Consider the following 15,081-nt stretch of genomic DNA (forward strand, 5'->3'; position numbering starts at 1 on the left):
GCCGCCAGAAGGCACCCTCGAGACGGCTCTAGGCGCACACTGCAGTGACCGGTGCTAACGCGGGGACGGGAGCCTGCTGGAAGGAGGGCAGTGGTCGGGTCAGAACCTCATCTCAGGCTGTGCCCCCCACAGCTTTCCTAAGTCACAACAGGAGGTGCGGGTGTGGGCAGAGAGGAGGCAGAGGCGAAAGGCTCTGCCTCAAGTTCACGGCTAGGAGCTGTTCGCCTTACTTCTGAGCTGGCCAGAGGGACATCGCCCCTGTCTGCCTGAGGCCAGAGAAGGCGCCTGCCCCCTCCCTCGCTGGACACTCGGGTCTTCCGACTGTCGGCTCTCTCGTCCGGGCAGCTCAGGTCCCAGACAAGCCTGGCTGGCTCCTGTATACAGACAGGTTAACACATCCTAACTATACATCTCAATGATTATTTTAGAAATGTTTATTTATTTAAGTAATCTCTACACCCATCCTGGCGCTTGAACTCATGACGCACATGGGGCACATGGCAGGAGGGCAGTATGCTGTTAAAATCCTGTCTCTCTGACTCCAAAGTTCCAATTAGACCTCATTCAGTGTGTGAACAGGCACACGAGACTTTTTACGCCTTCAAGAAACACACACCTCTAGGTAGGAACACAACAGACTAAACACACACACGAGACGCTAAAAAGAGAGCGGTAAGAAAAGAGAAGGAGAAAGATGAACGCGATTATAAATGGGACAGAAACTCTGGAGCCGCACACGCAACCAACCCCAGGCCCCGAAAGTCAAGGCCGTCTGGTCAGAAACTGCAAAACGAGGTACAAAATTCAGACTAGATGGTCTCTGATGTCCTTTCAAAAACTAGTTAAAGGGCAAAAGGAGGGATAAAGAAGTTGCCATGAAAACAGGGGGAGCGGGGCGCCCGGGTGGCTCAGCCAGGTCATGATCTCACGGTTCGAGAGACCGAGCCCTGCGTCAGGCTCGGTGCTGATGGCGAGGAGCCTGCTTGGGACTCTCTCTCTTCCTCTCTCTGCCCCTCCCCCACTTGCTCTCTCTCCCCTCTCTCAAAATAAATAAATAGACTTAAAAAAAATAAAATAGAAAGTGCACGAAACTCAGTGGCAGGATATAGGCAAGGCACAGCGAACAACTCGGCCTCGCCGAGCAGGGAACGTGCACGGTGGGAGCTCAGAAGGGCGGACTCAACCGCTTAGATTCTGCCCGCACAGGCGATGAGGTATCAGAGGTTCAGGGCAGAAGAGCGACGGAAGGGAAGGAGCATGTGTGTAAAAGGATCCATCTGGCAGCCCCACGGAAAAGAGACCGGAGGGCAAGAGGTGAGGAGCGGGGAGTGGAGACTACTACTGCCCCAGTCCCAGCACAGTGCCGGGGCTCAGATGAGAGGGAAGAGGTGGGTCACGAGAGAGCTGGGGGGAGGGAGACTCCATGGCGCTCAACAGGTCTGCACATAAAGACCACCAAAGATGCGAGCTAACAGCCCCAGCGTTCAACCGATGTACATACAGGAAGAACAGTCTGATATGTGGGGGAGATGACGAATCCCCTTTGAGCGTACGGAGCTTGGGCGATGCTGAATGGGGATGCGCTACAGCAGGCGCGCCCGGGAGAGCGCCTAGGGAGAGCTGGACAAGCCAAGAGAACATTCTGAAGCACTGTGAAGGCCTGACGGACGTCTGTGCGGCCTCCGACACACCAGCTTCTGTTACACACCTTCCTCAGAGCGACAGGCAAAAACACCTGCACAAGAAACCTGCCGTCCTGTAGACACGCTGCCCTGCTTTACGCCTCCAGGCTTCTGCACACGCAGCTCTCTCTGCCCGGAACGCCCACCATCCGACAGGAATGCGCGTGCACGTTCTTTCAAGGTTCCAAGGACTGGGCAGCCAGGAAATGAGGCAGTGAGGATGTCAGGGCCAGGGCACAGAGCAGAAGCAGGACCGAACGGGGGGTCTCACCCAGGCCGCTCCCCCGCTGCAGCTCGCAGAGGGCATCAGGCCACCACCCGAAGGAGAGTTCACCCACACCATCTGCAAACACTGCACCCACGGAAATTCGCACGCGTGTTTGAAACGACAAACCCGAAACCCTATGTGAGGAGGAAAGCATCGTCATCCAGAGGCTTCAGAGAGAGGATGTGCCTATGGAAATTGCCTACAAAATCAGCTAAAAGGAAGCTTTAGGAAACAGATTTACAGGTGCAGCAGAATGTAGTAGAACAGGGACTCCACCAACTGGAACAGAAATGCACAAGGAAAGGAGACGTGGCTGAGGCCGGCAAGGAACGGCTGTAAGCAGTCCTCTGACATGAACGCCCAAAACCCCACAGTGGAGAGAAAATAAAGAGCAGAACGGATATCAGGAAATAAGCGATCCAGTGGGCACATCTATTCTGAGAGCGCTTCCCTCTTAGAGAAGAACAGGACAAGAGGTACAATAACAAAAGAAGGCACAAGGATAAAGACACTAGAATAATCATTACTGCTTCTTTGGGGGAAGAAAGGCCAAAATTCTGTAAAAAAGGACAATCATCGAAAACAAACTGGTTGCTAAACCCTTAGGTGAATGGCAGACAAGGACACTCCCCATACACACGTCTGCCGAACAAAACCCCAGACCCCGGGCTGACTCACTTGTCAATCTCAACACCACAGATAGAGACGAGCTGGCATTAAGCGTGTCCTGAATCCACATCCGATCAAGCCTCTGGACGCAAATGCAATCAACAAAATCCAGACTATGGCAGGTTCTACAGAATGGACTCTGTTTCTTCAACTAAAAGGGGGGAGACGGACAGATCAGAAGAGACAGAACAACTACTTAGCATACAGTGACCGTCTCTGGACCCTGAAGTGAGTAGACCCGCTGCAATGAACATTTGTGAGACCTAAGGGCAGTGTGAACGTGAGCGAATGATGACACAGAATTATTAAGTCCTGCTCACGCAGACGGTAGTTACAAATCCCAAAATCGGTGGCTGAGGACCAGGAGGCTGAGCAGAGTGAAATCTTGAGCAGCATGCAAGGTCAGGAGCACAGAACTAGGACCCTGCCCGCTGGGAGGAGGGGAAACGTCCCAGGCTTTCACCTGAGCCCCTGATCCATGATGAGCTACGCGTGCTAGACCCGTTCACCTACCCGCCTGCCCAGACCAGGACTCTAGACACAGCTCAATGTCATTGCCTCCGCGCTTCTTTCCGTACAATCACGGGCACATGAGACACCTACAATGCAGGATAACATCTGCACCCCTGTGAGTCTGTTTGCATCGCCTCGTCTTGTTACCTTGGACAGTGGCATGTTCGAGTGATTAAAAAACGTGATCGAGAATTCTGCCAGAGAATCGGGAACCATTAAAAGAAAAGCCATAAAAAGAAACCATAAAAAAACAAACATAAAAAGCCTTTAAAAAATCATAAAAAGAAAACCCAAATGAAAAATGCAACATAAAGTAATGGAAATTAGCAATTCACCGGGTGTGTTTAAAGGCAATTTAGATACCGATGAAGAAAGAATTAGTTCTTCCACACTTTATCAGAAGCAAATATCTGAGCTAAGCACGGGGGTGCGGGGCGGGGGATGGGGATTAAAATACACAAGGATGGGAAGGCTGCATGGGGCGCAGTGACAAGGTTGGACTCAGTGGCACAAGAGTGCTAGCAGGAGGAAAGGGACCACGGGGCAGAAGTGGTCTTGGAAGGGGCGATGGCTGAGAATTTTCCAAAACCAACCAAAGCCATCAAGGCACAGACGAAAATGCTCCAAGCTCCACGCCTGATACAGAGACGCAAACTTCACCTAAGCACCTCGGAGTGAGTGGGCTGGAAACCAAAGACAAAGAGAAAATTTTAGGAAGCGCCAGTGCAAAGAAGCAGATTAGCGTCAAAGGTACGAGAGTGAAACCGCAGGCTGGGTTCTCAACGGCACACAGCGTGGTGGGAAAATCACCACCAGCTCTGGACTCTAAATCCGGGGGCGGGGGGGGGGGGGGGGGGGAAGAAACGTGAGAGATGAAGGAGGAGGGGCACCTGGCTGGCCTGGCCAATGGAGCATGTGACTCTTGACCTCGGGGTTGTGAGTTCGGGCCCCATGCTGGGCGTGGAGCTTACTTAAAAAAAAATTGAGGAGCGCCTGGGTGGCTCAGTCGGTTGAGCGTCCGACTTCGGCTCAGGTCACGATCTCGCGGTCCGTGAGTTCGAGCCCCGCGTTGGGCTCTGTGCTGACAGCTCAGAGCCTGGAGCCTGCTTGGGATTCTGTGCCTCCCTCTCTCTGTCCCTCCCCCACTCATGCTTGTGCTCGCTCTCTCTCTCTCTCTCTCTCAAAAATAAACATTAAAAAAAAATTTTTTTTTAAATCTAGACAGAGAAATCCACGTCAACATACTGAGCAGCAGCGTGCGGGCCGGGAGGCAGCAGGGACAGAGTTCAAGTGCTCCGGGGCCGCTCTGCGTCCACTGCGGGTAAAGAGCAGCAGTGGCAGTCAGTCTCTGGTTGGTCAAGGCTGCGCTGGAGAGCAGGTGACCGCTAAAGGAATGACGAAGACGAGAGCAAAAATACCCATCACAGGGCGAGAGGTGAAAAGGTACAATGGTAACAATAAACGTTACCTCATCGAAAAAGGAGGGAGAAAGAAGGAAAAGCACAGAACGGGGGGGGGGACCAAGAGGAAGCAAGGGGTCAGATGGCCGAGTTCAACTGAAATTTTTCAGTTACTACTGTACCCGTACATCAGCTAAATACTCTGGTTAAAATATTAATACTGTCAGATTAGGGCCAAAAATAACAACCACAGGCTGTCCATCAGAGACCAACCATCTTACATAGAAAACCACAGGAAGGCTGAACATAAAAGTCTGAAAAACAACAAGCCGTGCAAACACTAAGCAAAAGGGAAAAAAGCGAATACTTCCCAAGAGAAGTATTTACTTCTATTTATTTATTTTTAAATTTTCTTTTTGAGAGAGAGACAGACAGACAGACAGAGCACGAGTGGGGGAGGGGCAGAGGGAGAGGGAGACGCAGAATCCGAAGCAGGCTCCGGACTCCAAGCTGTCAGCGCAGAGCCTGACGCGGGGCTTGAACTCACGAACCGTGAGATCATGTCCTGAGCAGAAGTCAGCCACTTAACTAACTGAGCCACCCCGGCCCCCTGAGAAGTATTTACTATTTAAAAAAAGACCATTTCACGAGGATCCACCAGAAAGATCTAAAAATCCTACCTTTGGATACATGTGACAACATAGCTCCAACACATATACAGCAAAAATGACAGGACTGAAAAGAGGAACAGATTAACGGTGACCGATAGAGAACAGCAAATAAAACTCGAAAACCATGAGCATATACACTGCACAAGAGGGACCCTGCATCCAATCACAGCGGATGTGTGTGTTTTTCAAGAGCATGCTGACCTCTTACCCAGCTCGAGCACATGATGGACCATAAAACAAGTCCAACAAACTTCAAAGGACTGAAATCGTTCAGGGTATGTTGTTCTCTGACCAAAGGGATTATTAGAAACAACAAAATCAACCTGAAAACTCCCTGATGTTTGAAACAAAATTTTTTTAATGTTTATTTATTTTTGAGAGGCAGAGAGAGAGAGAGAGTGTGAGCAGGAGAGGGGCAGAGTGAGAAGGAGACACAGAATCCGAAGCAGGCTCCAGGCTCCGAGCTGTCAGCACAGACCATGATGCGGGGCTCGAACTCATGAACCACGAGATCATGACATGAGCCGAAGTTGGACGCTCAACTCACTGAGCCACCCAGGCGCCCCTGAAAACCCCCTGATGTCTAGAAATTAATCAACCTACTTCTAAATAACTCGCAACGTCCATGAAGACACCCTCAGTATTCTGAACTGAACAGTAATGAGAATACAACATACTGGGACTTGCAGAATACAGCTAAACACCTAGCACTTACACCTCTGGGGAGACTCCTTATTTATTTTTTATTTTTCTACTTGAGAGAGAGAGAGAGAGAGAGAGAAAAGGAGTGTGAAAGCGGGGGAGAGGGACAGAGGGAGAAGGAAAGAGAATCTTTTTTTTTTTTTTTTTTTTTTTTTTTTTTTTTTTTTTTAAGAGTGTGTAATTTATGAGGCGCCGGGGTGGCTCAGTCGGTTAAGTGTCCGACTCTAGTTCAGGTCATGATCTCACGGTTTGTGAGTTCGAGCCCCGCGTCGGGCTCTGCGCTGACAGCTCGGAGCCTGGAGCCTGCTTCAGGTTCTGTGTCTCCCTCTCTCTCTCTCTGCCCCTCCCCCACTTGTGCTCTGTCTCTATCAAAAATAAATAAATGTAAAAAAAAATTCAGAGCGTATGATTTATTTAAGTTCATGTTAGTTAACCTACAACGTAGTATTAGGTTCAGGGGTAGAACCCAGTGATTCATCACTTATATACAACACCCAGTGCTCATCCCCACAGGGAGAGAAAATGTTAAGCAGGCTCCATGATCAGCACAGAGCCCAACGCTCTAGAGGGCTTGATCCCACGACCCTGTTCATGACCTGAGTCGAAATTGAGATTGGATGCTCGACTGAGCCACCCAGGCGGCCCTAGACTTCTTTTAAAAAAAGGGTAGCAGATCAGGAATTAAAGAGTGTCACTACAAATTCTACAGAAAATAAGAGTGTATGATGCACAACTTTATGCCAATAAATTTGAAAATTGAGATGAAACAGAGAAATTCCTAGAAAAACACAATTATCAAAACGAACGGAAGAAACTAGAGAGCTGAGAAATTCTACATCTGGTTTTTTAAAAAATTTTTTTAGGTTTATCTTTGAGAGAGAGAGATAGACAAGAGTGCAAGCAGGGGAGGGGCAGAGAGAGAGAGGGAGACACGGAATCCGAAGCAGGCTCCAGGCTCCGAGCTGTCAGCACAGAGCCCGACACGGGGCTCGAACCCACGGACCACGAGATCATGACCTGAGCCCAAGTCGGATGCTCAACCAACTGAGCCACCCAGGCGCCCCTGAAAAGTTCTACATCTATTAAAGAAAAACTTGCCTACAAAGAAAACTGTAGTTATTTTAAAAAGCAATAACACAAACCCTCTCCAAGCAATATCTGAGAACACACAAAGGTGAGATATTCCCTGATTCATTTCATAAAACCAGCATCACTTGAGAGCAGAATACGACAAGGATATTACAAAACAAGGAAAATTTTAAGCCAATCTCACTCATGAATAGAGATGCAAACATCCTACACAAAATATTAGCAAGCAGAATCCAGTATATAAAAAGAATACTTAGCCCTTGCCAGGTTAATTTAACACTCAAAAATATATGTAATTCACCACCATAACAAAATAGCCAGAAAAATCACACTATCATTTCACTCGATGCTGGAAAAAACATTTGACAAGTGATATCCAAACAGGATTTTAAAAATTCTTCTATTCAGGATAAAAACTAAGAATAGAAGAATTCCCTTAATCTGATAAAGAATATTAAAAACAAAACAAAATGGAAGCAAACCATCATTTTTTTTTAAGTTTATTTTTTTTAGTCATCTCTACACCCAACATGGGGCTTGAACTCATAACCCTGAAGTCAAGAGTCATGTGCTCCACTGACGGAGACACCCAGGCACCCCAAAGCAACCATCATTCTTAATGGTGAAATGATGACACTTCTGAGATCAGGAATGACAGACACCGATGATCTCCACTGCTGTTTAACAAATATTTACTGAGGGTCCTAGGAAACACAATAAAGCAAATAAAAGAAATGTGCAAGAATTAGAAAGGAAAAAATAAAACTGTCACTATTTGTAGACATATAGAAAATCCAATAGAAATATCCATAGAGGACGCCTGGGTGGCTCAGTCAGTTAAGCGTCGACTCTTGATTTTGGCTCAGGTCATGATCTCACGGTTCATGAGTTCGAGCCCCACGTTGGGCTCTGTGCTAATGGTGTGGAGCCTGCCTGGGATTCTCTCTCTCTCCCTTGCTCTCTGCCCTTTCCCCACCTGTGTACTCTATCTCTCTTTTAAAATAAATAGGTAAACAAACAAAAAAGGAATATCCATAGAAAAGTAGAAAAAAAACGTAGAAAATCCAAAAGAATCACCAGCTAAACTGTCATGACCAATAAACAATCTTAGTAAGATTTTACTTGTAAGAAATATGACAGGGGCACCTGGGTGGCTCAGTCAGTTAAGCATCCGACTTCAGCTCAGGTCATGATCTCATGGTTCGTGAGTTCGAGTCCCATGTCAGGTTCTGTGCTGACAGCTCGGAGCCTGGAGCCTGCTTCGGATTCTGTGTCTCCCTCTCTCTCTGTCCCTCCCCTGCCCATGCTCTGTCTCTCTCTCTCTCTCTCTCAAAAATAAACAAACATTAAAAAAAAATTTTTAAAACCACGACAACTGTATTTCTACATCATGCATCCATCAGAAAATGCTAAAACCACGATTTAAGTAGCATCCAAAAAAAAATCAAATATCCCAAAATAAATGTAAGAAAAGCCATCCTGGCCTCCACAGACAGCCATAAAACAGATCATGGAAGATGAAGAACTAAGTAAACAGATACAGCCATGAACTAGAAGATCACATATTGCCAAGATCGTGCTTCTCTCCTCAGCTGATCTACAGAATCAACAAAATCCCAAACAAAATTCCAGCGAGGGTGCATGTGTGTGCATGTGCGTATGTAAAACTGACATACGGTTCTAAAATTATATTGAAATGCAAAAGATGTCACAGCCAAAACCACCCTAAAGAATAACAAAAATGAGGGCACCTACCACACCCGATACCAAGACTTAGTCTAAAGACAATGTGATCTCAGCCAGAAGATGGGCACACAGCCCCCCGAAACAATTAAGAGCCCACTTAGGAGCACCTGATATGTGACAAGGTGGCACTTTGGAGCACTGGGTCAACTGGACAGCCATCTCACACCACACACAGAATCCGACTCCAAATGGGGCCGAGGCCAACCCCGTGAAATACACCATTACATTCCCCTCTCAGACCGGGGCCTTCTGTCTCCTGCTAGAATCTGCCTAAATCAGGCTTTATCTAGAAACACTGCATGTAGGAGTTACAGATCTGTGTACGCGACCACCCGGGATTCCCACTCCTCACATACCGTACAGAAACGCACGCGGGTGGGCCCCAGGTACTGGCCCCAAACTGGCAAACACCCATGTCCAAAAGTAGCTGAGTGGATAAACTGGGCCAGAAATCTTACCGTGGAACGTTATGCTATAACGCTACAACAGGATGAACGAAATATCCCAACCTTTTTCATTTCAGGGCCCCTTTACACTCTTCGAAATGATTAAAGACCCCAGAGACCTTTCATTTTATATAACCAAACTTTTATAAACATATACCTGTTCATTTCAAAATACCCATTTTAAAATAAATCTCTTCGTTTTAAAGTAACGATACTTGTTAACATCAACAGCGTCTCTTACGAAAATAACCTTACGTTTTCCAAAACGAAAGTGAGAAGGTGGTGCTGCTTTCTATTTTTGCAAATCTTCTGATTGTCTGGCTCCAGAGAAAGTGGCTCGGTTTTCAAATCTGTTTTCGCATTCAATCTGTGGTGCTATGTTGTGTCGGTTGGAGCAAATGAAGAAAATTAGCCTCACACACATAGCTGGTTTGGGAAAGAGAGCCGGAGTTTAACTGCCTTTCCCAGTTACCGTGGAGACTCCCCCTGGATGCTACCCCGAGACTCGACAAGTGAGAATTTCTTCAAGATCAGACGCAACGTGGCACACGTATCCCTATCGACGAACTTGCATCCTGTTCCTTACGTCAAAATCCAACAGCTTATCTTGCCTGTCGAAAGAATCTTTAACCCATCCGTGATTCTGTAACTATGTACACATCATTTGGAAAACGCTGGCTCAGTGAGTTATGATGGCCTTCCAGATGATGCCATTTCATCGTACGCCATTGGGAAAAAAAAATCTGTCATTAATATCGCCCTCTGTCTCATCGGAAAGGGTTGCAAGTGCTGACAGGCTGTCACGTCCACAGGGGTAAACGGGAGTTTCCCCAAATCCGAATTTTCATGCGAAAACTCAGATTCTGGCATTGGCAACAAAGATGATCAATTGTTCCGTCTGAAGGGACAGGGCCGCTTTGTTCATTTCTCTAAATGTGTCTGCTGAACACCCCAGTTTGAGTAACGGTGGCTTATCTGTGAGTCACAGTCACTCTATCAGATAAAAATTGTGCACTCTTAAAAAAAAAAAATAGCGAGTTCAGTTTGCAACCCATAGAACTACGCCCCTGCCTTTCCCCGCGGTTCAGTATGGAAGTGTTTTATGCATGCTTTACCACCCCATCGCGTGGTATATTCAAAAGACTCCAGGGTTGACATTTCATAAAATCAGTGATTTCTCCTGCTTTCTTAAGGGCAGCCTCATGCGACACTGGATTATAATGACCGCTAGCACAGTCTGGAGTCACTGCCTTCCCCCACCATCGCTTCTGTACCTTCAGTACCAACATTGACAGTGAAAGGGGCAAGTAACGTCTTCAAATAATCACGAGAGCCATTGTAACTCATCCACTGGAACAGTCTTAGGGAGACCCTGAGGGTCCACAGGCCGTGCTTTGAGAACTTCTGCATTATACCAACGCAAAGCAATACAGATGAACCTTAAAAATGTGATGCTGAGTGAAGAAACAGACACAAAGACCATCTCCTATGGGATTCGTTCAGGTACAAGTTCGTAAAGAGCAAAAACTACACTATATTGGTTGGGGATGTAGGCTTGGTTGATAAAACACACCGGGGGATCTTAAGACACTTCTCAGGAATTAATAGACAAAGCAGACAAAAACTAGTAAGGAAGATTTAGACAGAATTAAAAAGCTTAGTCCAAGGGCCACACACAGAACCCCCCACCGAACAATAACAGAATTAACGCTCTCGTCAGGCCCAGAGAACGCTCATCGAAACTGACGATACACAAGGCACACAGCCAGTCTCCACAAAAAACAAGGAACGGTATTATGTGAACCGTATTCTTTTCAATGCATGCAGTTTAAAAATCAGTAATAAAAAGACAACTTAGAAACCCCGCCTTGCGAAATTTTTAAAGTCTCCTTTTAGGTGGTTCACAGGTTGGACAAGAAATTGTAACGGAAAACAGAAAATATCTAGGGCTGGTGAATAAAAATACCACGCATCAAAAGGCGCGTGTGAGGTGAGCTAAACCAGCAGCAGAGGAGGCATTTACAGGTTTCAGATGGTTTTACTAGGAGAGAGGATGAAGATATGTGACCTGAGGAGGCGGGAGGTCGGGGAGGGTACATTCGACGAAGATACAAGGAAATGACTTAACTAAGCCTGTTGGCAACGTAACTCACTCACGTGAATGTGCGTTACCACCGGTCTCCAGAAACGCGTCCAAAAGGTCGCTCCCAACTCCCTACAGTGTCTGCATCTCAGCTGCTCAATCCCCACCCACTGGTGAATCCCAACGCCAAGGATATCTTCCTCACCCTCGTGGATACCCGCAGCCCCACTTTCTTACTGGATCCTTTAAGTTTATGTATTTATTTTGAGAGAGAGAGAGCGGGGAGGGGCAGAGAGAGAGAGGGAGACAGAGGATCCCAAGCAGGCTCCACGACATGGGGCTCAAACTCACGAGCCAGGAGATCGTGACCGGAGCTAAAGCCAGATGCTTAGCTGACTGAGCCGCCCAGGCGCCCCTCTTACTAGGATTCTTGAAGGTCAAGTGCTCCAGCTTGTCGCTGGCGGGAGCCCTTCCTCCACCCCACTAACCGCAGACACGACTGTCCCAAATTCTGAGCTCCACTGGGACCTCACTGGTTCGAGATGAACTCAGTTTGTCCTTCTCTAAAGACCAAGGGGGGGCCGCGCTTGGAAAAGAAATCCAGACCTCGCTCAGGTTGTCCCTGAGTTTAGCTGGGAAAAAAAAAAAATCAAACTTACTTGATAAAAGACACTTGCAAACTCTTAGAATCACGGCAAGGAAGGACTACAGAGAAACTCAGGTGTCCTTTCTTCGATTCCTTCTCTTTTACCCAGAATCTTCTTCCCCTTTGAATGTCCCTCCTCTCTCCCACTCGTAGGAAGCTGCGAGGAGGTCGGAGGCGGGGAATCAAGGTGAAGAGGCTGGCAGGAAAGGCGGCTGGCTCCCTTCCACACTGCAGCTCCCTGCACCCCCGGTGTCGCGTTTCCAGCACCAGACAGCACCCGACACTGACCCCTGCTCAAATCTGAGATGTCAGCTGGCGATCTGACAGGAGACATCAGACATCTCACATCGCGACCCACCTCCCTCCTTCGCTCCCTTATTCCCCCCAGCCCCCTGCAGCCCACTGGACCAGGGAGGAAAGGAAGGGGGACCGTGCAGGCAATGGGTACGATGGCCACGGGTCCCCTGCCTTCCCAGGGCGGGACGGGCCTGTGCCCTGGCAAAACCACAAGCCGGGCCAGGACGTGGTGGCCTCACACGTTCTGCTGTGCAATCCTGGCCAGATCCTCGATGCTGCTCTCCCGTGATGCTCTTACTGGTGACTTCTCTTCCCCAAACCTTTTCCAGTTCAAGCCGCCTTCCCAACCCGTGGTGGGTGTCCCCCACTTTGCGCCTTACCTCACAGAGACAACAGAAATGGGGGGCCGTCAGGCTTGACTGTACTACTCTGGCAAAGGTTGTGGGAGAACCATCCACTCCTCAGATCCTTCCCTGGGCAGCTCCCTCCTATCAGAAAGGTTCCAGCCCTAACGCGACCTTCTCGAAGAGCCCTTCACGGAGCCGCTGTGGAAAGCCACTCTCCCGACTTACTCTATCCTCAGTCCGGTTTCATTTCCTTCTGGGATGTGTCAGAAAGGCAGGGACCCGGCCTGTCCCCACACCCTCTCCCCAGCACCTAGAACACAGTGTTCAGTAAATAGTCACCAAATAAGCCAATTTCTTTGGGAAAACTAGTTCTGAGTGACCAAGAGCCCCGGGAGCACACCCACCCCCCTCGCACAAAACTATGGCCCTCGTCAGGCACGTGGGCGGCTCTGTCGGTTGAGCATCCGACTTCAGCTCAGGTCGTGATCTCGCAGTTTGTGAGTTTGACCCCCGCAATGGGCTCTGTGCTGACAGCTCAGAGCCTGCTTCAGATCCTGTCTCCCTGTCTCTCTGCCCCTCCCCCATGCTCTCTCTCCCCCCTAAAAATAAACATTAAAAAAAAGAAACTCACCCGCTCTCTTCCCAACTCAGACCTTTACGAAATCAACTTTTCCCTCTGCTTTGTTTTATTCTGAATCAAAGCTCTCTAGCGCCTTCTTTAAGCCACTGCCGCCCTGTGTCTACTATCCCCTCAAGCTTTTTTTTTTTTTTTGTCATTCTAGAGCTTTTCGGGTATCTGGCTTGCGTTTTTCCGCTCTCCCTTATCCCTTAGTATTTTTAGTAACTCTTTCCACGTGGTCAGTGACATCGCCAGTGACTGCAACACACGCGTCAACTGCTGACCACAGGGCAACCCCGGCCTCAGTCTCGTCCTGGCTTCCTCTTAAAAACCTCAGTCCGACTCCGGCTCAGGTCGTGATCTCGTGGTTCAGGAGTTCGAGCCCCGCATCGGGCTTGCTGCTGTCAGCACAGAGCCTGCTTCGGATCCTCTGTCCCTCCCCGGCTCGTGCTCTCTCTTTCCCTCAAAAATAAATAAAACATTAAAAAAAAACAAAAAACAAAAACAAAACCCCTCAGTCTCCATTTTTCCCACCAGCCTGCACTTGGTAACTCGGTTGCCCTCACTCCTCACAGAATCCTCTGTGCTGGCAGGGCTCTGTGCTCCACGCTCCTGGACACACACGGACTTCCCGCGGGTCTGCGGTCTGGATCCTACTATTAACGCAACTCTCACCCCACATCCAACGCCCTGGTCTTCCTCCCACACGCTCTCCTGATCTCATCGTACTCCAGCAAACCACTACAAAAGTCTTCAACTACCACGTGAGTATATTTAATCACAGGTTGGATTATTTAAAATCACGCATTAAGGGGTGCCTGGGTGGCTCAGTCAGTTAAACGTCTGACTTCGGCTCAGGTCACGATCTCACGGTCCGTGAGTTCGAGCACTGTGCCAGGCTCTGCGCGGACAGCTCGGAGCCTGGAGCCCGCTTCGGATTCTGTGTCTTCCTCTCTCCCTAGCCTTACCCTGGTTGTGCTCCCTCTCTCAAAAATAAAGAAACATTTTAAAAAATAAATTAAAAATAATAAAGTAAAATTACATGCTAAGATACAAAGGAACGGGAGACTGGGGTAAGCAAGAGGTGGCCTTTCTATCTGTAACACGGACAGTCACGTTAAACAGAGAGCACGGGTACTGCACGTTCTCATTTGGCTCCCACGACGGCAGGTGCAATTTACTTGAATTCCCAGCCACCACCTCCCACGATCACGTGGCCGGAAATACTCACGTAGATAAGTCCTGAATAGTAGCGGTCCTTCAGGTTGTGTAACACAGAAGCTTCGTTCAAGCACGTCAATTCCGCCATATCCTCCACCTTGGAAAACTTAGGTGGGTTCATCTTCTGGATGTCATCTTTGTTGACCATCGCCTTCTTTCCATTCTCGGCCAACTCCACCATGACCTCATCTCCCCGCTCTTCCTTGATACTGGCTGCCTCGAAACCATGGCGTTCCGACGGGATCCACACTAGCTTTTTAGCCGTCCAGTCGGCCTGAGTGGCAGGGTTGTAGATGACCGCTCTGTCCACAAAGAGGTACCTCTCTGGGTCTTCGAGTCCGGTTCTCTGGGCCATTGTAAACAGAAGGATCCAAGAGCAATTGCCTCTAGGAGAGGAAGACGAGGAGGAGGACAAGGTTAGGTGTTTACAAATACTGGACAACTCACAGATTTTACTCCTCTGAGGAACTTAAATCAAAACCTTTGGCCGAAAGGAAGCATCAACGGTAGCAGAGGCGCTGGGGTCATCCCCTTCACGGCCACGCTAACCGGGCATCCAAAGTAAATGTCAGGGGTGACCACAAACTAGGAGCCCTCAAGACATGCCCTCTGTTACCAAGGGCCGAAAACCAAGCAGGGGGAAGAGGCCGAGTTCCTGCGGGACTTCCCCCCCCCCACCCCA

At 48.5% G+C, this 15,081-nt stretch overlaps 1 protein-coding gene across 7 annotated transcripts in view; it reads right to left on the minus strand.

Moving 5' to 3' along the window:
• Positions 1–15,081, minus strand: part of MYH10 (myosin heavy chain 10) — a 130,746-nt gene that overhangs the window by 109,215 nt on the left and 6,450 nt on the right. For all 7 annotated transcript variants that reach the window (XM_027047670.2, XM_027047669.2, XM_027047671.2 and 4 more), the window contains exon 2: positions 14,410–14,785. In XM_027047670.2, coding sequence (XP_026903471.1) covers positions 14,410–14,785 — 376 coding nt within the window. The remainder of the gene's footprint in view (positions 1–14,409; positions 14,786–15,081) is intronic.

This window comes from Acinonyx jubatus, chromosome E1 (genome assembly GCF_027475565.1).
Source record: "Acinonyx jubatus isolate Ajub_Pintada_27869175 chromosome E1, VMU_Ajub_asm_v1.0, whole genome shotgun sequence".
NCBI lineage: Eukaryota > Metazoa > Chordata > Mammalia > Carnivora > Felidae > Acinonyx > Acinonyx jubatus.